This window comes from Porites lutea, chromosome 4, assembly GCF_958299795.1.
Source record: "Porites lutea chromosome 4, jaPorLute2.1, whole genome shotgun sequence".
In the NCBI taxonomy this organism is placed as follows: Eukaryota; Metazoa; Cnidaria; class Anthozoa; order Scleractinia; family Poritidae; genus Porites; species Porites lutea.
In genome coordinates, this window is record NC_133204.1 from 4,626,079 (window position 1) to 4,653,199 (window position 27,121).

A 27,121-nucleotide genomic window follows, 5' to 3' on the forward strand; every position below is an offset into this window, starting at 1 on the left:
TAATGCTATCTGGTAAACAGTGTGTAGATCTATTCTTCTACACGTTCTACTCGTGTACGTTCTACACACACACGTTTCAAATGTTAAGATGTTCCTTGCTCCGAGAAACAAACCTCATTTCCATCAAGGGGCCTTATTCTTAGCGATTTTTGAGGCGGATCTGATACAATTGCAATTGGTTCTAGAAAAGTCTCTCCCACACAAGAAAGGATCCAAAAGCGAATTTTGCGGTAGACTGAAAAAAGGCGACGACCATCAAGAGCTTTTTTACTTGGGTTTGAGTCGGGGAAGGTCTGTGAGTTACTGAGACAAAAATCTAATATGTCTTTACCTATATACACCTATTTCAATTAAGGTTGCTCCTGTGAACCATGTTTCATAGCCTGCAGTGCACTATGGTAAACCCTTTTGTAGCGGGAAGTTTAATCTTGTTCACGTTCATTGAAATAATGGAGACCGTTTGTAAAAAGGCGTTCAAGAGAGCTTTCAAGTCCAATGGCTGCTAAAATTCTTAAGCATAAGCGAGCTGAAAATTTTCATTTTTAAAATCTCATAGTAAAAAATTACTTATTACTAATTATTTCTTTTAACAACATTAATGATTAAGATTAAGCTGCGTTTTTTGCATGGGCCAGAATGCTGTTTATTTCAATAAATCAAATCAACGCTATTCTTTTTTTATTCAGTTTTTTAAAAAAATGCCTTAAAAATAGATAAACACGTAATGTTAAGTTATTTATTGCTGTTCAACAAACGCCTTGAACTTTATTTGATTTTTTTTAAACTCCATCCAAAATTCCAACGTGCACGGAGCCAAGAAAACTCGTTGAAAACTTGCAGCATTTGCATATTACCACAGAGAAAAACCTAACCTCAAATCACTGTCTTAAATTAAAAAGCCTAGGATTCAGTGTTTTGAAATACATTGTCTTAAAATATAACGTTCTGCTGACATAGCATAGAAGCGTCAGCAGCGTTTGCTTTCTAGGTTTCTAGGCTCGTTGCAGGCACATAATTTACTAGACTTACTATAATAATGCACCGCGGGCTATGAAACATGGATCATGCATCATTCTTCTCTGAAGCAACCTTAACTGAAATAGGTGTATACATTTTTGTAGTAGTTTAGTGAAGCATTAGAAGCTACTGCTGGCAAAATGCAAAACGAAGTATTCCTGTTTCGATCTTGGAGATTGGTGTTCCTGTATCTCAGCTGTTTTATTGTGTTGGTGTTGAGCTCCGTTGAAGGTATAGTTCACTGTCTCTGTTATCAAACACCAACAACAAATAATTTTTTCTCTCGTATGTGTTGCTTCTAAACCATAAAAAAATGGCCGCTTTAAACATTGACCCTATATTTATTTGTAAGATTCTTCTTTTTTTATTGTAACATTTACCACATGAAAACATCTAAGACGTAAAGGATGAAATTAGATTAAATTAGAAGCGTGATCCATATCTGTTGATGATTTTGTTTTACAGAAAATCTTTTGACTGGAGACAAAGATCTTATCGAGGGTGACATGAAACTAACTTTAGACCAGAAGCTTGAACTTCTTGCTGGATCTGGGGGACAAAAGATTTTCAAGGCTACAAAACTTTGGCCTGGAGGGATTGTCACATACGATATTGATACCTCTCTCGGTGAGCGAGCTTAGTACGCTTTTATATTTTATATCAACTATTTTGCTAGAGACAATTCGTCCTTCGCATTCTCTTATACGACATTCAGCACGCATATATTCTAAATTCCTGTTATCCATGGTGAACAGAAGTCCCATCCGGTATGATTTTCATGGCGGCCCAATGCTATCAGGTATAGCCTTAAATCACAAACATTCCAACAGACCAGCATACTTTGCGCCACACCTTGGTTAGTTTGTCGTTCCCTTTCAGTTTTTGCTACTATCTCAAGAGATCCTTTTGTTCGTTCGTTTTTTTTTTTTAACTCTTTACTTTCATACATGTACTTGTTCCTGAAAAGGTCACGTGATACCTTAGCGTCTCAATACCTTCTCTTGGCAAGCAAATTTAAGAAACTTAATAATCGAGTGTGCAGGGTACGATGGGAAGAGGAAAAGGCAGGACTTCGTTTCCCCTCCTTTTCCTTCTCATCGTTTACACTGCGCCTGCGCGTCAGGCGTTAGAAGGACAAGGGAAAGGGCGCAATTATAAAACGATTGGGGAGGAGACGATAACAATTGCCTTTTCCCTTTCAAACGATTTCTACGTAGTCCACACCACTGCTTCCTAGTGTTAGTGGTGTAGGTGGTGTAATGTCTAATCGATTTTTAACGACGTCATGGTAATAAAATGTAGATGTAGATTTAGTGGCTCAAAAGAAGCCTCTGGCGAGTGGAGGTACTAGAGGCGCTTCACGGTGTTTTCAGTGAATATTGACACACATAGAATAATGCTTACTTAGATATTCGCAAAATATTTATGCCATTAGCACATGCAGCATCACCCGACATCCTATCGATCCCTTTCATTTTAATTTCATATTTGCTCTTGTACGGGGGAATTGTTGATCTGAAGAGCAGTGTTTGTGAGAGCTGAAAATTGTATTTATTTAATAAACACACAGTTATATTTTCAATCTGCAGCCCATGACATGAAGGCGTTATTTGCAATCTGGCTAGCTATGAACGAATTCGAAAGGAAAACTTGCATTCGATTCCAGAAGCGAAAAACTGAAAATGAATACATATGGTTCTACCGTGGAGTAGGGTAAGTTAATATTCATCCGAGTGGAAGTCGGACTCTTCGTTCAGAAAACAGAGATTCGGAATTTTAGAGAAAGAGGGAAGCAAAATGCTACGGTAAATAATATTCCGAACGGGACACGGCATATGGTGGTTTACTATTTAAGTTTTTTTTTATTATTTACTCAATTCAATTACACAAACAATCAAAACAATACATTAAAAAAACGAAGAAAATCCTAATACAAAAAGTGCTGCATAATAGGGAACACGAGGATTCCTCATAAATTGAATGGTGCGGAATTCGAAAAAACGTTGTTTTATAGAACCGAAATTCGGTAGGGAAAGTGCCTGCCTTTCATTAATAATCGAATAAAAACGTTTATTTTGATTTAACCTAAGTTAAACATTTTCCCCGATCCTGTCAAATGATCGAGTCAAGTGAAGTCAACTTTATTTAGGCAGGTTAGCGGCCTGTCAGCCATTGGCTGGTATCAAAAGCGGCCCTGTGTAATTACGACTACACGATAAAAAATTTTTTAAGAAAATTAAAAATTAGTTTAAAAATATGTACAAAGATTTTAAAAGTGAATAAAAGTGAAATTATATAATTCATAAAAATCACAATTTGTTTACGATTAAGGTGATAGCCTAGTGATCGTTACACTTTACCAGTCGGTGATCATCTCCCATGGGTCTATATCTTAATAAGGGACGTACCATTTGTAATGCACCTACTGATTTTCGAGATGGGATTAACAATTCAAAACCGTGGGATTGCAGAATTTAGATGAATAAATGTTGTTGATGTTTTCCAGTTGCTGGTCTCATGTGGGGAAAACAGGATTAAAACAGCCTATTTCGCTCGCGCCCGACTGCTGGTACTATGGCATCGTGATTCACGAGATTGGTGGGTTGGTCATTTTTCTTTTAAGATAACCATATCCAAACGCAAAAGTACGCCCATTTTTCTTAAAAGGTGGTATATCTATGGTATATATATGGTCACTATTTTTTGTCTTCTTGTCTTTGTGTTGTCGGCCGTCAATTTAAACCTTTTTTCTTATAGAGATGATATTTCTCTTTTAGGTTTACCCCCTTCGGATTCGCTCTATTTTGTTAAATTTTTAAATACCCTCTATAATTGTAAGGCTGTCGGGCGGCGGCCCAATTTCGCCACTGTTGACGTTACTGCCAAACTTATTTTCCATATAAGGTCAAATTTAAGTATTTAAGTGGCTGATAATCGAGAATCAAAGGGACAGCTAGAAATGCATCATCCGAGGTTGAGAATTTAATATGTTTTTATTATTCATTTTCGTTTTCCTGCAACGGAAATTAGATCATACTGTTGCATTTCCAGTGCCCTGTTGGCTAAACAGGCATTTCATATGGATGTTTTTGTTATTTTTAGCTCATTCCTTGGGATGTTTTCACGAACATTCACGGCTGGACAGGGATAAATATGTGACCATAGAATGGCGTAATATCATGGAAGGTGAGAAAAGTTAGAAAATTCAGATTGACTCATAGAATACTCATTTTTCCACCAAGGTTAAGAGGAAGTCATTATTTTGTCGATTTTGCGAGGGTGCAAAAACTGAATCAAATTTACGTTTTAGTTCAACTATTTTACCTACTAGGAGAGGGGTGGGTGGGGATAATTTTGAACTGTTTGTTATGGTTAAGCCGGTATATGGATATGACGTCAGAGGATCAGAAACCAAGAAACGAATCAAAGAATTAAACAGTACCCAAAGACTTAGGAATCCTAGGGATTGCTTGGAGGAAGGGACAGCAAAAGTATGGCGGACAGCAGTAAGCCACCTGTTAAAGACGCTCTTAGAAGGTTATTCCGACTGAAAAAGACATACCTGGCGCATCAGGGTTTTAAGGAATTCTGTTAGAGTGAAAATTAAAGTATAGCTCCGCTATAACGAAGACCCTGTTATAACGAAAAGCATCTGAAATCCCGGCAGAATTACAGTAAAATATGTGGAAACGAACCGCGCTATAAGGAATAGATTTTGACGGGTTCAAACGCGCAATTTACCCAGCTGTAACGAATAGTTTGTCCGGTCGCTCGCAGCAGTCATAAAAAGCGACAGATTTGAGAAGAAATCACAGCTTGCTTTAATTGAAAGTGTTTTTGAATTTGATGTCTTGATATTCAGTGCTTTACACTAACAGTTTACAGAATCAAGTGAATACAAATGATGCCTTCTACGTGCAGTATTAAATTTTTGGCAATTGTAATTTATTAAATTACCCGGCTATCACTAATATTTTTGCTGTTAACCAAATAATTCGTTAAAACGGGGTCTTTGCTATAACGTAGACCCCGCTATAACGAACAATTTTTCCTGGTACCTTGGCACGTTAGAGCTAGCGTGGTTCCACTGTAACTATCTGAAACTATCAGTTTGGAACACGGCAGCACTTGTAGCGCGCACTGTTTGTTGACTGTCACGTAACCTCGTACCCAAATCTCACTCTGTCTTACGCTGAAAAGTGAGATCTCCCTTTGCCTTGGCCGTGGGAAATCTGGGTACGAGATTAACTGTCACGTTTTCCTTCCAAACGATCCCAAGAAGCTTTGTGGTCGCATATCGCACCCTGTTTTTTACTCGTTTAGAACAAGGTGAATTACAGTTATGTTGGTCTTCAAGCACAAACGCTGCTTTGTTTGTAAAATGTTTGCTAGGTGAATCTGAATCTGGGGATTTAGAAGGCGACCATTTTGAATGACGAAGTTTCCTGCCAACCACATTTTGGTGTACCTAGGTGCCGGTGTGAATTAGTCACTATGCTTGACTCTTCTTAAGAAATAACGTATAGCTAAATTGTAGAAAAATTGGAATCGTTAGTTACCAAAAAGGGATGACAATTTTTTTTGGCTTAAAAAAACGAAAAACTAGAAGTGAAGGTATTAGTTCCGTTTACCGTATTTTTTAAATCACCTTTTCAATCGAAACATGTACAATACATTTACAACATGTTAAAAAAATCTTTCCCCTTTGTATATTCTTAACTTCAGTATTTAACAGATGTATAAACAATATTTTGTTTAGGTGCTGTGGATAAATTTATGAAGCATGCATCAATTGACTCCCAAAACACTCCCTATGATTACGAGAGCGTGATGCATTATGGGCCAAGATTCTTTTCTAAAAATGGAAAACCAACAATTGTCGCCAAGAAACCCGGAGTAAGTTTACGAGTTGATCTGTCACTGATAGCAGGATTTGGCAAATATTTGCGCATGCGCGCCATAATCCTCATCCTTTATAGAAATAGCAGCTATCAAAAGGGCATTTATAGCAGAATTAGTGTGGTGATATTGAAAGCGATACAATATAGACAATCTTGGTGTAGGCAGACATCGATATTTTAAAGAGAATGAGGGACTTATTGCCGCCTGGCTTTTCTGCAGTTTGCAGTGATTAATGTCTGATAATTCCTTGACATTTATAAGGTGACCGTAAAGTCCGTAAGTGCATTACTTACACAGTTAAGTTTAATCGGTTCTTTTTTGAAGACACTAACTATGTAGTAATCCAAACCGTCCGCAAGGAATTGCGCACTTCTATAGTTAGCTAAGATGTGTAAAATACATTGTACGTAATAATATTCTGTTTAATTGCAGGTTGTCATTGGTCAGAGAATTGGATTAAGCCGTATGGACACTAAAAAGATTAATCTACTCTATAAGGCTGAATGCCACGTTTGTAAGTTATCATCACAATTTAGTACAACATTAAGTAAGAACTATCTATATTTTATTCGATGGACGCGGTTTTTTCTTTCTAGTGACCAGTTGATGCATCCGATTTCGGATCTGTAGGACTGGGTTCAAGCCTTTCCTTCGCCCCGTTTCCTTAGACTTTTTATTTCCCGCTGTCAAATCAGGGGCGGATCCAGGATTTTTTTTAGGAGGGGGTGCACTCGTCTCTTGCTCAATAAACCAGATAGTTTTTTTTTTTTTTTGCAGAATACCAGTTGTATGAGAAAACGGCAGGTAATCTCAGGGGAGGGTGCGCACCCCCTACACCCTCCCCCTAGATCCGCCCCTGCAAATGAAAAAAGCTAAGTATTTCGAAGCGTACAGCTGTTATTTATAGTTCGTTTCTCTTCCTAAGTGGTTCAGTGTATTACGCATATGGACTATATTCCCTATAATAAAAACAAACGCCATCGTTAATATCGGACGTTTGTGATTTTATCTAGTATTTGTTGTTTTATTTTCTGCTTTATGAAGGTAAATAATATATTTGGTCTTACCTTTTCCAACGTATCTAACTTTCCTAACTCATAGTAACAACGTCGAATCTACCCACGACATTGCCGACTTCTTTACCCACAAACGGCGGTAAGCAAACGTCCTTCTTCATAATTTCGTCTAGTTCTTTTTGATAAATTTTTTGTTTCATAAAGGTGAAATACGTTTGTCTCACCTTTGTCAACGTCTTTTTGCTTTTTAATAGCAGCAGCGTCTCATCCACTGACGACAAAGCAGACTTCTTTACCTACAAACGGCGGTAAGTAAAAATTAAAGGCGCCTGCTCTTCATAATTTCATCTGTAACTCATTTGTTGTTTTAATTTTCTGCTTTAGAGGTCTAAATATGTTGGTCTTATCGGCTTTCTCAACTTTTCTTTTTAATTCAAATTGTAGAAACAACGTCTCATCCACCGACGACAATGCAGACTTCTTCACCCACAAACGGTAAGTAAACGCCTGTTCTTCATAATTTGATCTAGTATTTATTGTAGTTATTTTTAAGGTAAAGATATGTTGGTCTTATCTTGCCTAACGTTTCCTTTAATTCAAATGATAGCAACAACATCTCATCCACCGACGACAATGCCGACTTCTTTACCCACAAACGGAGGTAAGTACAGCGTCTGCTGTTCATTATTTGATCCAGTATTTATTGTTAATTTTCTACTTTAAAGGTCTAAATATGTTGGTCTTATCAGCTTTCCTGACTTTTCCTTTTAATTCAAATGACAGCAACAACATCTCATCCACCAACGACAATACAGACTTCTTTACCCTGCACAAACGGCGGTAAGTACAACTTGTGCTCTTCATAGTTTGATCTAGTATTAATTGTAATTTTTAAAGGTCAAATATGATGGTCTTATTGGCGTTTCTTTTTATTATTCACATGATAGCAACAACATCTCATCCACCGACGACAATGCAGAATTCTTTACCCACACACGGCGGTAAGTACGTTTGCGTCTGCTCGTCATAATTTCATCGCGATTTGTTGTTAATTTTACGCTTTAAAGGTCTAAATATGTTGCTCTTTATAATATTCCTAACGTTTCTTTTTTGATCAAATGACAGCAACAACGTCTCAACCCCAGACGACAATGCCGACGACTAATTTACCCACAAACGGTAAGTAAACGCCTGCTTCTCTGGTATTTATTGTTAATTTTCTGCTTTTAAAGGTCAAAATGTGTTGGTGTTGTCTTTGCAAACGCTTAAGGAGTGGTTGGATAAAAGCAATGTCACGTGGTTTCTAAGGAGGCAGGCCAGTGATTGACTCCGCGAATACAAAGAAATTTTGGTCGAGTTTTCTTGCTCTAGACAACAGAAAACAAGAGTCCCATTATAGCTCTTGCAGAAAACGAATAAATTTATTGTATGACAGAGTGAAGATTATGCTGTTGGGACATTAAATTACAGAAAAAAGATAGGGCCATTTATACGAGGAAAAATAAGACGCGTCTTACATAAGACGCGTCTTAAATAACACGCGAACTTTCCGTATAAACGGCACATTTCGTCTAAAATAAGACGCGGCTTAGCTAAGACGCGTCTTATTAGATAAGACAAGCTCGTATAAATGGTACAGTTCGCGTCTTATTTAATTTAAGACGCGTCTTATGTAAGACGCGTCTTATTTTTCCTCGTATAAATGGCCCTAATTCTTCAACACCAACAATTTGAGGAAGGTTTGGCAGAGCTTTTGGTGAACCTATCCGGATCCCTTCATCGGTGATGAAGTTTGCTATTATTCGCAGCCTCGTTTTTACGAGGCCGTAAACATTCATACCGGGCGACCGGAACCTACAACCTTCCCCCAATAGGCCATTTACATGATGGCATCATTTTACTACGACTATGACCAGGATCCTTGTGGGTTTTGCTTTCATGTGCAAATTAGGGCTTTTGTTATTTAAACCTCACCGGGGCTACCAAATTTAAATATGAAAAGAAAAACGAAAAGAATTCTGGTCGTAGTAGTAAAATGACGCCATTGTGCAAATGGCGTATTTATGGAACAATTTAGCGAATAACAGCAAACGTCATCACTGATGAAGGGATCTGAATGGGTTCCGAAAGCTCTTATCAAATTGTCGGTTGAAGAATATCTCTTTTCTGTAACATATATGTAAAACTTTAATGGCAAATTATGGGTGGAGGTGATCATCGTTACTTTTTTAGATGCAGTGGCGACCGTAGATGTCCTTACAGTAAGCAATAGTAACGTAAAACTTGTCAAAACTCGAACCGTAGATTTTGCATGACTATTAATCGCCGTCTCGTTTTAAGAGAATAAACAAACTCGACCCCGATTTTCTTCTTTTGTCCGCGATTATCTTCTTTTGTGCCCTAAAATATCACGTGACATTGCTTTAATCCTATCAATCCTAAAGTGCGTGCAAAGATGCCGGGTATTGTGAATAAGGTCTATTTTCTGCTCAGTTTTGTTAACCTAATATGATTGTTTTCTTCTTTGAAGAACTAGTGATCGAAACATCAGGTTTTCAATCTTTCAAGTTCTGTGGTCAATTTAATCTCTAAAGTTCGATACGTCCGTCAATATTCATGAGCGGCAGTCAGATCGTAGACGGATGTATAGAAAGTAGCCTTTTCCAGGCTTCAAGTGGTAATGAGCACAAACTGTGAATCTGATGCGAAAAACGCCACTTCTCCAGAACACGCGCGTCTTATTTTCGCATGCCTTGTTTAGGCGCCATCGTTACGTATCTGAGGGCCTGGTGAAGTATACGTAGAAAGTATCAGTTCATTTTTTTTGCAGGTCCTGTCATCCCATCACTTCCACCAACGCCTCCCCCTCTCCCTACTCTTCCACCTATTCCGTCTAACACTCGTGAGTAGTATTCCTTTTATTCAGTACTGCATTGCATACAGATGGCATAGATTTTAAAATGAAGAGGACAAACCTGTGTTGTATCAGTATATAAACATACCATAAATCCTCTATTAAGCCCCCCTCTTAAGTAAGCTCCCTTTCTAATGAGCCTCCCTTTTCATGGGAAGAAAGTTATTAAGCCCCCTCCCCCTCTTTTAAGCCCCCCTATCCTCCCTCCTTTTTTCGGTACCAAATTAATACAAGATGGACTGATCCGGTATGCTTTATTCATATGCAGGAAGTGCGGATTTGTTTTAATCTTCGGCTGCAAGACTTTAACGTCATGTGCTTGAGATTCTCCACTTTGCATCCTTGTTCTTTATGGTAAATTGATGCCAACTTCTGGTTGTTTGAAAAAGTAGTATGATGCCCTATTTTGGCAAATTATTTAAGCCCCCCCTGTCAAATCCCTATTAAGCCCCCTTTCAAACTTTCTTGAAATAAATAAGCCCCTCCGAGGGCTTAATAGAGGATGTATGGTACCTTAATCGTTGTGTTATAGAGACTACTCCAGCAACGCCGCCTACTCCGCCAACTCCGCCCAGTCCGCCAACAGCCAGTAAGTTACGATTGTTTTGTTGATTTTTTTGTTTTCTTTGTTTCACATTCCTCTTGAAGGCTACAGATTCTTCATACAACGAGGATGAGTTTTTCCTGTTACGGTACCGTCAACAATGTTCATGAAATTCATGAGACTTACAGATTTCACGCCTAGATTGAGGTCATGTTTGCTTTAGAATAGAGATATTTAGAGCCAAAATTAGCAGGCAATGCATACCACGTGATCACGTTTTCCCTTAACTTATCGACTATTCTCTACATGGACATAAAAATAAGTAGTTTCATGTCATTTTCATCCATTAGAATGGTTTGCTTAAATTGTGATTTAAGCGTCTCAAATTACATTTCTAACTACGCTTGACAACATTTTCAGAACCAAAATCATGTGGAATAAGGAATGCCCATGGAAGAATCGTGGGAGGAACTGTAGCACTAAAAAACAGCTGGCCATGGCAGGCTATGTTAATTTCATATGGAATCCAGTTTTGTGGAGGATCATTAATACATCCTTTTTGGGTGTTGACAGCTGCTCACTGCATCGAACATGAATCGACAGCGAGTTTCTATATCAGGTGATTAAAATTCACTATCTAACTAACAGTGCTTCAAACGCAACGATAGAAGGATGAGTATCAAGAAATATCTATTTCCTCTTTTGCAAGCACAACTAACAAATAATAGAGACCAGGGGGATCTTTTGATTCTAGGACTAGTATGACTACACTTAGTAATGTGCGCGCGTGGAGCAGCGTCATTTTGGCGGGAAAACGCGATAGCCTTCGTCATTCTGCTACGGGTTTTCGGGAAAATCATGATTTCGTAGTGGCGAAAGCAACTTATTAAAAGGTAAAGGTTTAATAGCAGTTTAAAATCGGGGGACGGGTTAACCTTCTTCAATTTTTAAATAATCATGTTAACTTTTCTGTTGAAAAAAATAAAATGAGGCTTTCCGGGTTGTCTTTTTTTGAGAATGCACGAAGAAAGCTGTTAGTCAAATTTCGTTGTCGTAGCTGTCCTCGTCCTAGAATCTAAAGGCGTCTAGTATGAAAATGCGAGAAGGCAAACAGGCAATAATCGAGGTCTTTCGGTCTCCTGCAATGTTTTTTGGGTATAAACCACTTGAATGAGTTAAAGATAGGCAAATCATTTTAAGGGTTCAGTGTTCATATAATGATAATGATAATCAAGATAACTATTCAGTTGTTATTTTACTTTCGCCACCATGTAATGTTACAATAACAAAATACTAATTGAAACACCAAAACACCAAATATTAATTTGAGGGCGAGGGCAGAGTAACAATACGTGTTAATAAGGTAACAAATAGATTAAAACGATAAACGGAGGGGGATCGAGGGAAAAGAAAAAGAAGTGTTGAAAGTAAGGTCTTCCTTCAGTTTGTTCGAAAAAGTTGACACACCAAGTGCGCTTTGAATGTATGGGCTTAGAGTCGGCTTATAGAGTTTTAGAACAAAGGAACTTGGTGAAAAGAAGTGGCATTCCCTGGAATTATAACTGGTATCTAATGCCGTAGTAGATAGTGATGATAATAATGATAATAAACTGTTATCAGGTGACAAAATGTGATAGAAAGAGCTTTTTCTGGTGATTGTAACTTTGTTATAACTTTTTTTTTATACTAAAGGCTTGGGGCACATAACAGATCAAACGCCGACACAGGAATAGAGCAAGACGTTCGTGTAGCAAAGATTGTTGTTCATCCAAATTACAACAAACCAATTGCGTTATCTAAAGACATTGCTCTTCTCAAATTAGCCAAACCTGCCAGATTGGGAAAAGGAATTGGGATTGTTTGTCTAGAAGACAATGAATACGATCTCCCGATGAATAAACACTCAAAATGCTATATCACTGGATGGGGAAAGCTGTCGTCTGGAGGAGGCCAGCCAGATGTATTGATGCAGGCTTCAGTTCCACTAGTTTCAAAAGAGAAATGTCTTAAAACTTACCCCAATCAAATCGATGATTCCATGTTATGTGCTGGGCTGGATAAAGGAGGCGTGGATGCGTGTCAGGGTGACAGTGGAGGGCCGTTAGTCTGCGAGCACCACCATCATTGGTACCTTGAGGGAGCCACAAGCTGGGGGTGGGGATGCGCTAAACCTGGAAAATATGGCGTTTATGCAAAAGTACGACATTTTAGAAGATGGATAATGGATACAATAGCCCCAGGAAGCGGTATGGTAGAAGATGACCTACATTATTTAGTGATGCTATGAAACTTGAAACTCGATCGCCAACTAGTCATTTGTTACTGTTTTAAAAAGACAACGGCTGACTCGGTGGTAGATTATATAGCTGATGCGCATCTGCCTCGTCCCCAGTCACTGGCGATCACTTTTTGAGGGATATTCGAGCAAATTGTTTAGGAAAGAGAGGGCGAAAGGAGTGATGGGAATAGGTAAATTATTTACCGGCCGCGTATTGAGTCAGAAGACCACCAGGGGCCTGCAAATTAAGTCAACTCCCTGTTTTGAGAAGTCGATGAACTGTGCATTACGTCAGTTATATTTTACTTACAATAGTATTTTCTCTATATTTCTGAATTTAGGAGAATCATTTGCGACTACGAGGGCAAGTATTGCACCTACAACTTCTCAAGGTAACAGAGGAATTCAATTTGTTCAAATATAAACAATGGTTTGGCCTTCTCCCTTAATGCAAATGTCTCTTAAAAGTTTTTGTTTGGACGATTCAATGAAGCGGGCGCTTAGATTCAAATATAGCCTGCGAACACAGACGTATTTCCGGTTGTCGCTTCTCTCCATCCATACAAAAAATAATTATAAAGGTGGAGAGAAGGGGAGACCGGAAATACGTCTGTGGTCGCAGGCTAATTCAAATGATGCTAACGTCCCAAGTTAGTTTACACAAATTATATTCAGCGATACGACAAGACAGGACTCCTCCGCAGGCATCACTGTCCTGTTTTAGAGAACGGGTGGGAGAATGGGGAGAGAACGGGTAGTGACAGTGTTGACAGTGACTCCTCCTCTTTCTTTTGTCCTTTTCTTGTTCTCAGACTCCTAACAGTCAGTGTAACCATTCAAAAGGTGTTGCCCGTGGAGATAGTCTGTTCATAGGCCCAATATTTTCTCTTTAGAGATCATCGTTTAAGCGTGCTCGCTTCGCGCGTGTGCCTGCCGATTTTGGAAAAGAAAAAGAAAACGTCGTCTGTGATATGTGCAGGTTAGCGGAGGAGGCTAGGCTAAGACTCCATTATCTTTGAGGATTTGCGAAATAAGTGGTTTGATGTTCCACTTGTTCAGCGAGATCATCTGACACCACAACCCTTCATCCTTTAAGTAGATTACAGTCAGGGGATACTGAGCGCCAATGCTAACTCTTTATCTTTAGAATGCTCAGTTTACACAAACCTCGAGGACACGTTGAGGGGAAGATTCAGCGAACTGAAAGGATCACCTCAGTGTGACACAAACCTGACGCCAGGATGGTACAGATTCCGAGGAGGAGCTGGCAATCAAATGGCTACTTCTTGCGTAGCTATTAAACATTGTGGTACGCTTGCTCCAGGATGGATGAATGGTTCTCACCCGACAGTGGCCGAAGGCGCAACCGCTGTTCAAGTGTGTTTCCACTGGGCGATGAATTGTTGCCACAGGTCTTCGACCATTCGTGTCCGCAACTGCAGCGGGTTTTACGTATATGAGTTGAAGAAACCTCCTCAGTGCAGCTTGCGTTACTGTGGAAACGGTGGATTGTCAGGTAATGTGAATTTAACCTCCTTAAGTGGGAGATTTTTGCAGAGGCTCTTAAGTCAAAGTAGTGGATTTTGCTTATAATTAAAAGTCGTCAATGTCTGCCGGGCTGGTTCTGTATAAGGATAGCCTGCGAATTCAGCTGTCTATCCTCTCTCTTTGCCGCTGGGGTCGTTTCGCAGAAGAGACTCTGTCAGTAAGTAGACTGCGCTTAAGAATTTAAAACTTGAATCTTTTGTAGAAACGGTCCCTTAAAAGATAAAAGTTATCACAAAATCATTGTTAAAATGTATCTAAAATAAAAAGCCTTAGACTTGGGTAAAAAGAAAGAGAGAAAAATGTTCAAAACAATGCTTGAAACGTGTCTACTTTATCTTTCCAATCACATTTGCAATTTCTGCCCGCTAAAATCGGTGTTTAACTCATGTTTAATTGTTCTGGAGCCTCTTACACATAAAACTGCTGTGAGATCAAAGTAAACTTTACAGACTGACTTTAAGAGGAGACATGCTTGATTGCAAACAAGGTCCCTATTTTTAATAATAGTAATTTCTGTTTTAGCTTCAGTATTCAAATGAGACACATTTTATTATAGATATATGATTTATTAGTCTACCCCTTTTTAAATTTACTACATTTTAATGTAATTAAATTTCAGCTTTTGATCTAGTGTAGTCAGATTTCAGGTTTCTATGATGTACTGACTTTCAAGTCAGGTACACATCGGCTTTGCTGCCTTCTTACAACCTGAATTTTTCACGTATCAGTGATCTTATATATCGAAATCTTTTATTTCAGCTTCAAGTATCAAGCCAGTGACAATTAGCACAATTCCCACAGGTAAAATAACATAATGTCTGTGATTTCTAACCTGGTCAATGAACTTGCACAGTGTGCAAGTTTAGGTTATACACTTTTCTTGTGGAAAGATTTTGCGCTACATTCAGCTTAAATCCCAAACTAAATTTTGAATATAAGGCTCAGTTCATACATCACTCTTCTTTTGTGCCAAAGATCACTTGCAGAAGCACGACGTCTGCATCAAAAATTAAAGTTTGAACTTGTTTGGCAGAGCAGTTATGTTCGACAAGGTCTGAATTGCTACACGACCATGGCACGGCAGCACGGTGATCCTACCGTCGTGCCTATGCCGGCCGTAACGAGCTTAATTCATATATGTTGGAAATGTCTTTCAGTCAGAAATGTAACAGCTATATGATTATGTACTTTTTCATTTTACCGCTTTACTTTCACAATTAAGTTCGACTCTGGCATGACGTCTGAAGTTGTACGGAGAGGCAAAACGGCATGACGTATTATTTGGGTCTAAAGATATGCCTAAGAAACTATACTCTGAATCATTATCCTCTCTTGTTTGAATTGATTAGTCAAGAACAATTCTAAATCCGGATTTAGGATTCACGATCAGAAAGATATATTACGGTATGCGTAAAAGACGTGCAAAACGAAACATCACCTAAGGGCACTCAAGCAAGGAAAATATACCTAAGTTACAGTTTAATGAATCTATTCCATTTATAGGTCCTTCGTCTCAATGCGGTGTTTCTTCAATGCAATCGCGTGTCATTGGTGGAGTTGATGCTAAAATTGGGTCTTGGCCTTGGCAGGTATGCTTTATTTTTAAATACCTTTATTTATTTTTGGAACAAAAATTCTCCTTTCAAGTGTCTCAGCAATTGCACGTCATTTGCTAACAATTACAGGTCAATACCATGGTAGTTGTCCTGCCTTTTCTACTAGCTTCTACTGTTACTGTGAAGTGACGCTTCTGAGCGTCCCTTTGGTTGTACAACTTTGTAAGGGGTTTTAGTAGGACTTATAAACCGAGGGGCTTATATCCGAGGGGGCTTTTCAGGGTGTTCGGTAGTATTTGGAAATACCGGATGCAGAGGTTCAGCTGTCGGACTTGAACCGTTCGTGCTGCAGGCGCTAATGTTGAGTGCCGGATCTGAGTCACGAACTTTTTTTAATTACTGGTTTTTAATTCAACTTCAGAAAGTCATAATAAATCGAGGGGGTTAATATTCTTGTGGGGGAGGGGGGGAGGGGGGAGGGAGGGGGGAGGGGAGGGGTTGGGCTTAAAATCGGATGTATTTTTTGGTTTACAGGTAGATGAACCTTTAATTGGAGGTGTGCCTATATATATGTGTGTGTGTGTGTGTGTGTGTGGGGGGGGGGGGGGGGGGGGTAGGGCGGGTTTGTTGGGGGCTTATATTTGGGTGTTTATATTTCTGTATTTATATTTTATGTATTATATATATTTCTGTATTTATATTTTATTACAGGTCGCCCTTCTCCGAGGAGAGTCTAAGGTGTTTAGTTGCGGTGGATCTCTGATTGCTCCCGACTGGGTTGTCACAGCTGCGCATTGCATAGTCCCTGGAAGGTAAGTTATAGAGATGTGTGATGTCACGTTACCATGGTAGCAATATTTATGGATTTTAACAATCTCTCTTGACGGAGACGGCCATTTGCATTGTCAAACGACGGAAGAAAAGTATGGGCTACCGTTTTCTCGAGTGCAATAATGCACAGGAATTATAGTCATACATTGTACATCCGTTTGTTGAGATCCAGAAATTTTGCTACCATTGCATCGTGACGTGTTTCTATTCATTTCCTAATTTGAGAAACTGTCAACTAGAACCTGACGGCAATTTGCTGCCCCCCTTCCCCCAACGTACAAACTTCTGTAAAACTTTGCGACATTGCAGAACTATATCTTCGTTCTTTTTCTACAAACCTCCCTCAAACGTGACCATTTTACTATTTTTTAGGCTCTCTTTTCAGTACCAAAAACGAGAAGTCCAAAGAGCACTGCAAAGCTGATTTCAGAACAATATTTCGGCTGGCCATACCAGCCTTCTTCAGGTTTACAGATGTTACTGAACCTATGTAGGAATCACAATTGTATTATATGGATGGAGAATTTCGCAATGAAAATTGTTAAAAAGGGAGAGGCGGAAAGGCACCACTCTTTTCAGTGGTGTCGACCAGTTTTCAGTAACTGATCCATGTCAAAAGTTGAAAACTAACCGTGGAAGAGGCTATTCTCTCAGCAATTATTCATGCACCATATTTTCTAAGGAGTGTATTTTTTGTTTTCTAGCTCTGCAGATTACTATACAATTCGTCTTGGCGAATATCATCGGATCCGCGTGGAAGGAAACGAACAAGACATCAAGGGCAAGCAGATAATAACACATCCGGGGTATAATTCACCAAGTCCCTTTAACAACGACATAGCCTTAATCCAACTGGAAAAACCAGCCTCACTGAACTCAAAAGTTGGAATCGTTTGCCTCCCAAAGCCTAATGAAATGGCTTTTTCGAGAAAGAGTTGTTATATTACAGGTGCGACGACTTTTTCAAGTACTCGTAAATCGATTTATTGCTTCTTCGTCACAATGTCTTGTTTCTGATATTTTATCTGAACTAGTGGACGGTAACTTGTACATGTGAGATATGACCTGTCTTTTCAAGACAATAAAGACTTTTTGGTTCGAGGACGAGAACGACGACATTGACTTTAGAGCATTCTCAAAAGATAGACTGACCCCGGAAAGCTTCATTGTACTTTTTCTAAACCGGAAAATTAACACAGTTATTGTCATTGAAGACGGTTAAGTCCTCTTCCGAGCTAAAGCACAGAATGTTGAAACTTCTATCTTTTTGTGAAAGGTTTGAACCCAGGAGTCATTTCAAAAGGTTGAGTTTGATCGTCCGGGTGAACGTAGTCCTGAATAGGACTGTTGTTGTTGACAGTGACTGACGTTTCGACAACCTGTGCGGTAGTCATCTTCAGAGTCAAATTGAGTTGTATCACGTCAGTTGATGGTATTATACTCTGGTTATTGATCTGATTGGTCAATTATGTCGCGATGTTATTGGTCGTCTGTCAGTTAAGCCGTGATGTTATTGGCTATTAAGACTCTATCTTTTGATAACTTGTTTTGAGAATGTAAGATCGGGGTATCTTTTAATCACCAACGAATCACGGGTGCGCCGTAGGCGAGAACCACTAGAGGGCCTAGGGGTGTGGTGCTCCTGCAGAAAATTTTGACGCCTTGATGCGCTGAAACGCCAATTTCTAATATTCTGAGAGAACAATTTCTTTCTAAAATGTCCGTTAAACCGATTATAAATTTATTGCTCATTTCAATTTGCATGGCTTTGCGTAAAAGTACCCCGCGATTTTGTTTTGTATTTTTCGTGCAATCTTTTAAAGTTTTCCGGATATCAGTTTCATTTAATTAAGTACATACTCTGTTAGGTGTCCGAAGAACTCATTTGAAAATATCAGAACAGATTTTAAAACCAGATCTCAAGAATTTTTTCCACCCGGATCCCATATTGGTCAGGATTAGTGATTTTCAAGCAAAGTGGGAGAATCCCGACGAGATAGGGATGGTCGAACATCTCTCGCTAAACCCGAAATAGAATGATGACTACACGTCAAAGTTCCCGCCAAAATAACGCTGGTTCACACGCGCGCTCTACTTTGCATTCAGGAAATCTCGTTTTCGTAGTCGTCCTCGTCCTAAGATCAGTAAAATCTCTAAAGGTCTCTGTTCTCTTAGTCCATTCCACTTAATCTATTCTTTTCTCAAAACTCTAGTGTGCAGCAATTTTTTCCATTCTGTTTAAAGCGTTTAAGTATAAGATCACATTACGTTTTGGGAAAAAAAAACCCTCTCGCGTTCAGTTTGTCAATTTCTCTTCCAGGCTGGGGCAAAATCAAACATTCCGGCTCCTCACACATTATCCTGCAGCAGGCAAAAATACCACCCGTCAATAACACGGCGTGTGCCGCTAAGTTAGCAAACTCTTCAGGTATGGATTTTTTACATGTTTAGATTATTTGTCGTCATTGCTCGGCAGACTTTTTATTATATTTCTACCAAGGGAACAGTCTGTTACACTTAGAATGGGATCTCATCGTTTTTTTTTTATCACAGGCGCCGGCTCCTTAAGGATAACTCCCGAAATGCTCTGCGCAGGCGAAAAAGGCTTAAATGTTGGCGGTTGTCATGGAGACAGTGGTGGCCCTTACGTTTGCCAGGAATCAAACAAGCGATGGGTTTTGCAAGGGGTAGTGAGTTGGGGCTCACCACAGTGTTCTGCGCTTGAACGATACACTGTATTTGCTCGTGTGGCAAAATTTAGAAAATGGATCGATGACTTCGTGAACTGACTTGACCATGGGAACAAGCCATTTTGACCGAAATGAATAGCAAATTAATACAGCCATTTTTCAGGAACTGGGTAGGAGGGACCACTTTTAGACTTAAGCTTCCTATACATGGTTTTGATTGGCTGCATCGCTTTTTTCTTCCATATCTTGTTCTGTTTTTAGTTACTCAACTTGCACGTATTGTTAACACCCACAATATTTATAAGGAGCTCACATGGCGAAAAGATTGTTGTACAAAAGGAAGCCCTTGTCAGTGATGATGATGAAGATTTGGCACCTGCACTGATACTTTAAGTCAGTTGTATTGACTCTGTAAATGATCTGCTAAATGAAATGAGTTGTAACTGAAAAGGAAAAAAAAATTAAAGATACGCATAAAACAGAAAACAGAAAACTCTCAGCTATTTACTGTTGTAAAAAATAAAAAAACTGAAAAATGATCCCGTATGCACATCCACCTCCCCTTCCTTTCCAACCCATGTATTTCCGTGTGATTTTATTATTATGAATTATTATTATTTTCAAAAAAATTAAAATGGCATAAATTTACTTACATCTGTACTGCGAATAAATGTAAATGAACCGAACCAAACTGAACGGACTCAGAGGACATTATACGTTAGTAGCCTGCTAACGCAGATGCGTTTCAGGCCGTCGCTTGCTCTCCACCATAAGCGACGGCCGTAAATACAGTTGCGTACACAGGCCACATTACAACCGAACACTGACCAAGTACCAGACGTAACTAATCGATGATAAAAGACATCAATGAGTAATCGATGAGTAATCGCTATAATCAATAGGTAATCGATGACTAATCGATGGCCAAAAATTTTGTGGTGTATCGATTAGTCATCGATGACATCAATTATTCATTGGTGTCATTGATGAGTCCTGATGCGTTCGATTTCTCATCGATTAGTCATTGATTACAAATCTCAAACACTTTCTAGCAATATTTTTTCTCAACTTATTTCCGATGTTAAAATTTACGTGGTTTTTGACGATAATAATCGCGAAGAAGGAATTGAACGTGCATGTAGAAAACTAATGTATATGGGCCACGACGAAAACAGAGCGGGAAATTAAATACATTAAGGTGACTCGACCCAGTTTTTTTTGGGGGGTACTATCCTACTTTGAAGCTCTCTGGTATCCCCACCTTTACTTTTATCGTAAGTCTAACACATAGAATGGATAACATATAGATCAATCTACAATATAACATAAAATTTTTGGCGATCGGAGTAAATGTCACGTGGTTATAATGCCACGCCCCTTTGAGGTCTTAGTCGAGAATCTGCTGTTGCAGGCATTTTTTCGTGAAAATCTCTCGGCTACACATAGCGCGCATTAGTGCCTTGCGCTGAACAAAGTTTCACCAAAATCGCAAAGACCCAATTCGAGAAATTCAGCGGTTTCCAAATTTAGGTCATAATTTATGCGAAAATGATAAGCAAACTTTACACGGATTATATCTAATAAACTATGCGATTCATCTCTTTATTTTGGGCATCGTTATAACAGATGGGTCCTTGCAAGTCAGCAAAACGCTTTAGGGCCTTGTAAATGCGTGCGATTTCGAGCAAAGCAAACATATAGAAATTATAGTTTTCGCTATTTGTTGACGTTTGTTAGCGTTTAAGAGTCTTGCTCACGAAAAAAGCATTTTCTTAAAAATTCGTAGTTTTTTTTCCTTCAAATTTTTTCAGGGCCACAATTGATTAACTAACTACCCGGACTCTGAATTTCATGGTCATTGAAAAACTGTGACATTATCTTCTATAAACCCAAACTTGAGTAAACATTGAAGATTTTTAGCGTTTTGGCTGAGTTTGTGCTTTGGGAGTTGTCTATTGTTTCTAGTCTGTCATTATACGGCATTCTTGTTCAGCACGCGTGCAATGACCGCGCTTGGCTGACTTCCGAATACTCACCGAGATATTCCGTCACGAGTTGATTTAATTATTGGCTTGCATTAAACCTATGAAAAAATGATATTTTTTTAATAGTAAGTAGATTTAGTGTGTAGCACTTCTTTAATTTTTTTGCAAAGGCACAAGAAGCACGAGAATTGATTAAAAATTTTGAGTTAAACCTCTATGTATCACGCGATGGCCTGTCTCACTGTACCAAACTTATTAAATCTCGGTGAACATTCGGAAGTCAGCCAAGCGCGGTCATTGCACGCGTGCTGAACAAGAATGCTGTATAATGACAGACTAGAAACAATAGACAACTCCCAAAGCACAAACTCAGCCAAAACGCTAAAAATCTTCAATGTTTACTCAAGTTTGGGTTTATAGAAGATAATGTCACAGTTTTTCAATGACCATGAAATTCAGAGTCCGGGTAGTTAGTTAATCAATTGTGGCCCTGAAAAAATTTGAAGGAAAAAAAACTACGAATTTTTAAGAAAATGCTTTTTTCGTGAGAAAGACTCTTAAACGCTAACAAACGTCAACAAATAGCGAAAATTATAATTTCTATATGTTTGCTTTGCTCGAAATCGCACGCATTTACAAGGCCCTAAAGCGTTTTGCTGACTTGAAGGACCCATCTGTTATAACAATGCCCAAAATAAAGAGATGAATCGCATAGTTTATTAGATATAATCCGTGTAAAGTTTGCTTATCATTTTCGCATAAATTATGACCTAAATTTGGAAACCGCTGAATTTCTCGAATTGGGTCTTTGCGATTTTGGTGAAACTTTGTTCAGCGCAAGGCACTAATGCGCGCTATGTGTAGCCGAGAGATTTTCACGAAAAAATGCCTGCAACAGCAGATTTTCGACTAAGTCCTCAAAGGGGCGTGGCATTATAACCACGTGACATTTACTCCCGATCGCCAAAAATTTTATGTTATATTGTAGATTGATCTATATGTTATCCATTCTACGTGTTAGACTTACGATAAAAGTAAAAGTGGGGATACCAGAGAGCTTCAAAGTAGGATGGTACCCCCCAAAAAAAACTGGGTCGAGTCACCTTAAATATTATAATTATTCACTATAATCAATAGGTAATCGATGACTAATGACTAATAGATGGCCAAAAATTTTGTGGTCTATCGATTAATCATCGATCATAGATGACATCGATTACTCATTGATGTCATCGATGAGTCTTGATGCGTTCGATTTCTCATCGATCATCTAATGATTATCCATCGATCAGTCATTGATTACACACCTCAAACACTTTCTAGCAATACTTTTTCTCAACTTATTTCTGATGTTAAAATTTACGTGGTTTTTGACGATAATTGAACTTACATGTAGAAACCAATGTATATGGGCCACGACGAAAACAGAGCGGGAAATTAAATATATTTATTGGACAATAACAGAAAATCAAAAACGAAATGTTCAGAAGGTCGAGTTATCTGTCTTTACTCTCTTGGCTATTTTATAGAGTCTCTGTCTTTGTTGAGAAACGGAGCCACCGCAGAGTACCTACCTGGTAAAAGATTATTATTATATAAAGCTTGTATTGTGACATTTATGCCAAGGCCTTGGTTTGCGTACCCGCGAGATTATATCGATAATTAATCAATGACTAAATGATGACTGAAAATTTTGTGGCCTATCGATTATTCATTGATTACTCATTGAATATCTGATGTAATCAATGACTAATCAACTGATTACCCATCGACTACCTATTGATTACTCATTGATTTCGTTGATATCTTCTATTAGTTACGTCTGGCATCAGGGGATGGCTAAGCCAATCAGAGCTCTAGAATTGCATTATCTAATGATTCAGTTTTTAATAATTAATGTTATAACATGGTAGGGGCCTATACCATCCTGAACATGGGTACTGGTTAGAATTTGGCATGGACAGTGCCCGTTTTTAGCAAAGGTTTGAGGACGAAGGGAAGTCATTCGACAATTGCATATATCGCAAAATACAAATGAGTGTCTGAAATAACAGTAGTGCCATAATAAAAGATGTTCTACAGGGTGACCTCAGCTTGGGCTCTTCGAAATGCTCAGCGAAAGAACTATACACGCTTGTTTGGACGGGTTTCAAAGTTCAGGAATGGAATCGACAAGACCATGAAATCTTGATACGCTAGATATTCAGAAAATCAAGCGAAAAGAAAATGTGTTTTCTCGATGAGAAATGTGTTTGTTTGTGCCTGTGCTATATAATTATAAAATCACGTTATGTAATAGCCTGCAATGTTGCTTAGTTGCAAGTCGATTATGCAATTCCAGGAACTAATAGAAAAAAGAAAATTAGAAAGATCTGTTTCAGCCCCAAAGTGTCAATTCAGCCCTGCAGGCCAAAGTCTGATTCAGCCCTTCCTGGAGCCATTTGAGCACAATTTAGGCCAAAAAAGCTCAATCAAAAGGCTATTCCAGCCCACGGTAGGACCCATTTTAACCCTGGGACCAAATCAGCCCTAGCTAATTGGATTGTATCGGCCCTGATTTAAGGGAGCCACATTAGACCCAAAAATAGGACTGTATTTTACTCACCGAAATGGCCTTGTTTTTAGGGCTAAAACAGATCTTTCTGATTTAGAGTGTGTACAAACAAAATTACTCTTAGACTGGATTTGTTTTTTTTTGTACTGTTAAGTTTCCTTATCTTTCCTTACGCCTTGGAGTTCGAACTTCTCATCTTCGACAAAAACTACGCAATATAGTAAAATTATTGTTATAAAGAATTAGTCTCCCAAAACTTTTGCCGTCTCCCTAGCTCTTAGAGATAAATACATGTACAGGAGATCAGAGATGATCATCACAAATGATCATGACTCGCCGAGAATCTTTTTTTTTTAACGAATAAAACAAAAACGAAAACTAGATGGATAACTTTGTTTCTTGATGTTCTTGTTTATCACCCCTGCTGCCGCGCCTATTATCAAATCAGCTTTTCACACCATAAAATCACTCCTTTTTGAACCAACTACTCGATTATGTTGGCCAATTAAGTAAATTTTCTATTTTGAAGAAAATCCTTTGTTACTAGTAATAATACTTTTGCTGTTGACCCCTAAATGTTGCTCAATTTGTTTAGTGAACTTTTGAACCATGTTTGTCAGCCGGAAGACTCTATCTTATTTCAGTGGAGCGCTTTAAATCTTAAAAGCTTCAAATCATTACAAACTGCATGGTTACACCATATATAAGTGCACTGAGTCAAACAGATTCTGAAGACAACTGCCGGTGGAGATGATTACTCTAAAAAAATTGTTCTAGTATTTGAATACTTATGAGAAATTTAACACAATTAATTTTCATAAACTTCATAGCGTCGTCGTTTTTTTTTCGGCGCCCAATTGAATATGGATAGCCCTTGCTACTTTTTTATGGCTAATTAATACACCGCTGCATTCTTCCCCCGCCTGCGGCAAAGCCTGTCACAAAGAAAAAACGATTAAATCAGACCACTTCCCCCAAAATTGAGTCAGCAATAAATTTATCTTGTTTTCCTATAAAATTCTATAAAAAACATAGACCCAATATCACCACCGCCACCTTTTAAACAAAATTACAACAGTAGCAAGGTAAGTGTTAATCAAAGCTCAGCCCTCAGTTATCGCTCTGACTACCTAACCATCAGCTGTGGAATGTTTCTGTATGTACAATCAAACGAGATTTATTTGCTTCCTTTTTTCATTCACGGAAAACAGTTAGTACACCCATCCTGTATATTGACATTTTATCAAGAAAGAATTCTACAGTTTTGTAGTAATTGCAAATTGTTATTTAACCTTTTAGTTAGTTCCAGATAAAAATTGTTGTTCTTCCCTAGTTCTTTTTCAGAAGGCTCGCGATCGCGGCAAATAAGAAGTTAACACTCGTGCTAATTTGTCAAAATGTTTAAAAGAAATTAATCTAGCCGGATTTTTGAAAACCTTACCGCCAAATGGACCTTTTGCGTCCAACAGTGTTTTCCGCCAACTGAAATATCTATAAAGTAGCCATTAGGAAAAAATTGCCTTTTTCTCTTCTCCTCCTTTCTTCCTCCTCGCTCTTTCTTTTTCTCCTTCCCTTTTCCTTCGTTAGTGTGGTTTTGGAGCTATCGATCCCAAAAAGCATCTGTCTTTTGACGCCTTTTCACTCAAATGTCTGCATATTTCCATAGGTTAGTTTTCAAAAAATGGGCGAGACACATATTGTGAAGAGGGCGCGTCTGTTGTCCTCCCATCCCCGATTCCTTCCTCCTTCCTTCTTTCCTTGACGCTACCAAATTTCTATTACTAAGTGTCTTGACTTTTACAGAAACAATTTGCCCGAAGATTTGGTCAAAATCACCCCCAAGAATACAAAAAGTCGACTTGCGGTTGCAATCTTAACGGGAACCTTTTCACGTTTCTCAACTTGTCTGAATAAAATATAGTTTGATAGAATTATAATTAGTAACGCTTTTTATAAGTCACTGGAAAATTCATCATAACGAAACGCCCAATCTCCACTGAGTCAGAAGGATTTTCTCCTGGATTTTCAGTTTTGGAGCACTAAAAATTTTATGATAATACCGGCGAATTTTAAAGGCCATTAAAGTATAAGTAATGAATGACCTTTGAAGCGTTGTGTATGAAAGATCCTAATTATTTTGATCTGATTTAGAGTAGCTGTTGTTATATGATGACAAAGGAGAAGTGGACTTGAGGAAAAAAATCAAAAAACTGTTTTGCTTGTAATGAGGTATAAGTCCCTTCTTAAGGGACTTTTACTTTCAAACATAAACATTTTTTTAGTATAACACAAGCTTAAAGGGCGTAGGTTGATAGATTAATTTGTCAAAAAAGTACGAAAAACTATATGTTGGCAAAATTCGAAAGAGATAGCGGGAAATTAGCTATTGAGTTTTTCCTTCGATGAAGGGAAACTGAGTTACTTGGACTAATTTGCCCAATGAGAAAATCTGCAATACATGAGTAAAGAGCTGACTGGAACTGAAAAAAAAAAAAAAAAAAAAAAAAAAAAGAAATATATATATATATATATATATATATATATATATATATATATATATATATATATATATATATATATATATATATATATATATGCGAGTATACAGTAAATTGTCAGTATAAAAATAATCCCGAACACTCAGAATGTTGACGAGAGGAGCAGGTGTTAATACAAGCCAGGTAAGACTCTGCTTATTGCTTGTTAGTCTTAATTTAGTCTTCCACTTTCTGGATTTTAACTGTATTACGATGGAAAAAAAGCAAACAAAAAAGACAAAAAAAAACCGAGGCCGAAACACCCACTGAGGCAATTGCTTTTCCATAAATCATGATCTGTCACTACTTAAAAGCGAAGCATACCATGGAAACTAGAATAATACAGTCATTTGGGATAAGGTCCCATGAATTTTGTCTTTATGTTTCTTGATGTTTTTGTTGTCACCCTTGCTGCCGCGACTATTATCAAATCACACAGCTTTTCACACCACAAATCAACCCTTTTTAAACCAACTTCTAGCTTATAGTGCCTAAAATAAAATTTGTATTTCGAATAAAATTCTTCATTATTACTCTTGCCGTTTGACCCTATACGTTACTTAATTTATTAATTAAGTGCAATTTTGCATAAGGCTTAATTTTTAAGCGGAAGCCTATAACTCTTTTTTAGTGGAGTGCCTTAAAATTTTTTGAACTTTCAGTTCAAATCATAGTAAGCGAAACTGATTATCTACCTATTGTAAACTATTTGTGCATGGTCAAACCGATTCCGAAGACAAACTGATTGA

General features: G+C 38.2%; 2 protein-coding genes across 2 annotated transcripts; both read left to right on the forward strand.

Annotated features, from left to right (window-relative positions):
* The first annotated feature begins 1,157 nt into the window (after positions 1 to 1,157).
* On the forward strand, positions 1,158 to 12,680 carry LOC140934052 (uncharacterized). Its single transcript, XM_073383736.1, has 15 exons — positions 1,158 to 1,248; positions 1,483 to 1,644; positions 2,607 to 2,730; positions 3,524 to 3,615; positions 4,120 to 4,203; positions 5,777 to 5,913; positions 6,352 to 6,433; positions 7,190 to 7,243; positions 7,380 to 7,430; positions 7,543 to 7,596; positions 8,061 to 8,114; positions 9,766 to 9,837; positions 10,382 to 10,438; positions 10,814 to 11,012; positions 12,086 to 12,680. Exons 1-15 carry the CDS (start codon positions 1,158 to 1,160, stop codon positions 12,678 to 12,680), a joined length of 1,908 nt encoding a protein of 635 aa, XP_073239837.1.
* Positions 12,681 to 12,852: 172 nt separating this feature from the next.
* Positions 12,853 to 19,395, forward strand: LOC140934053 (chymotrypsin-like protease CTRL-1). Its single transcript, XM_073383737.1, has 9 exons — positions 12,853 to 12,862; positions 13,013 to 13,063; positions 13,819 to 14,187; positions 14,979 to 15,020; positions 15,723 to 15,808; positions 16,487 to 16,587; positions 17,311 to 17,555; positions 18,927 to 19,017; positions 19,176 to 19,395. The coding sequence occupies exons 1-9, from the start codon at positions 12,853 to 12,855 to the stop codon at positions 19,393 to 19,395; spliced, it is 1,215 nt and encodes a 404-aa protein (XP_073239838.1).
* Positions 19,396 to 27,121: the final 7,726 nt, after the last annotated feature.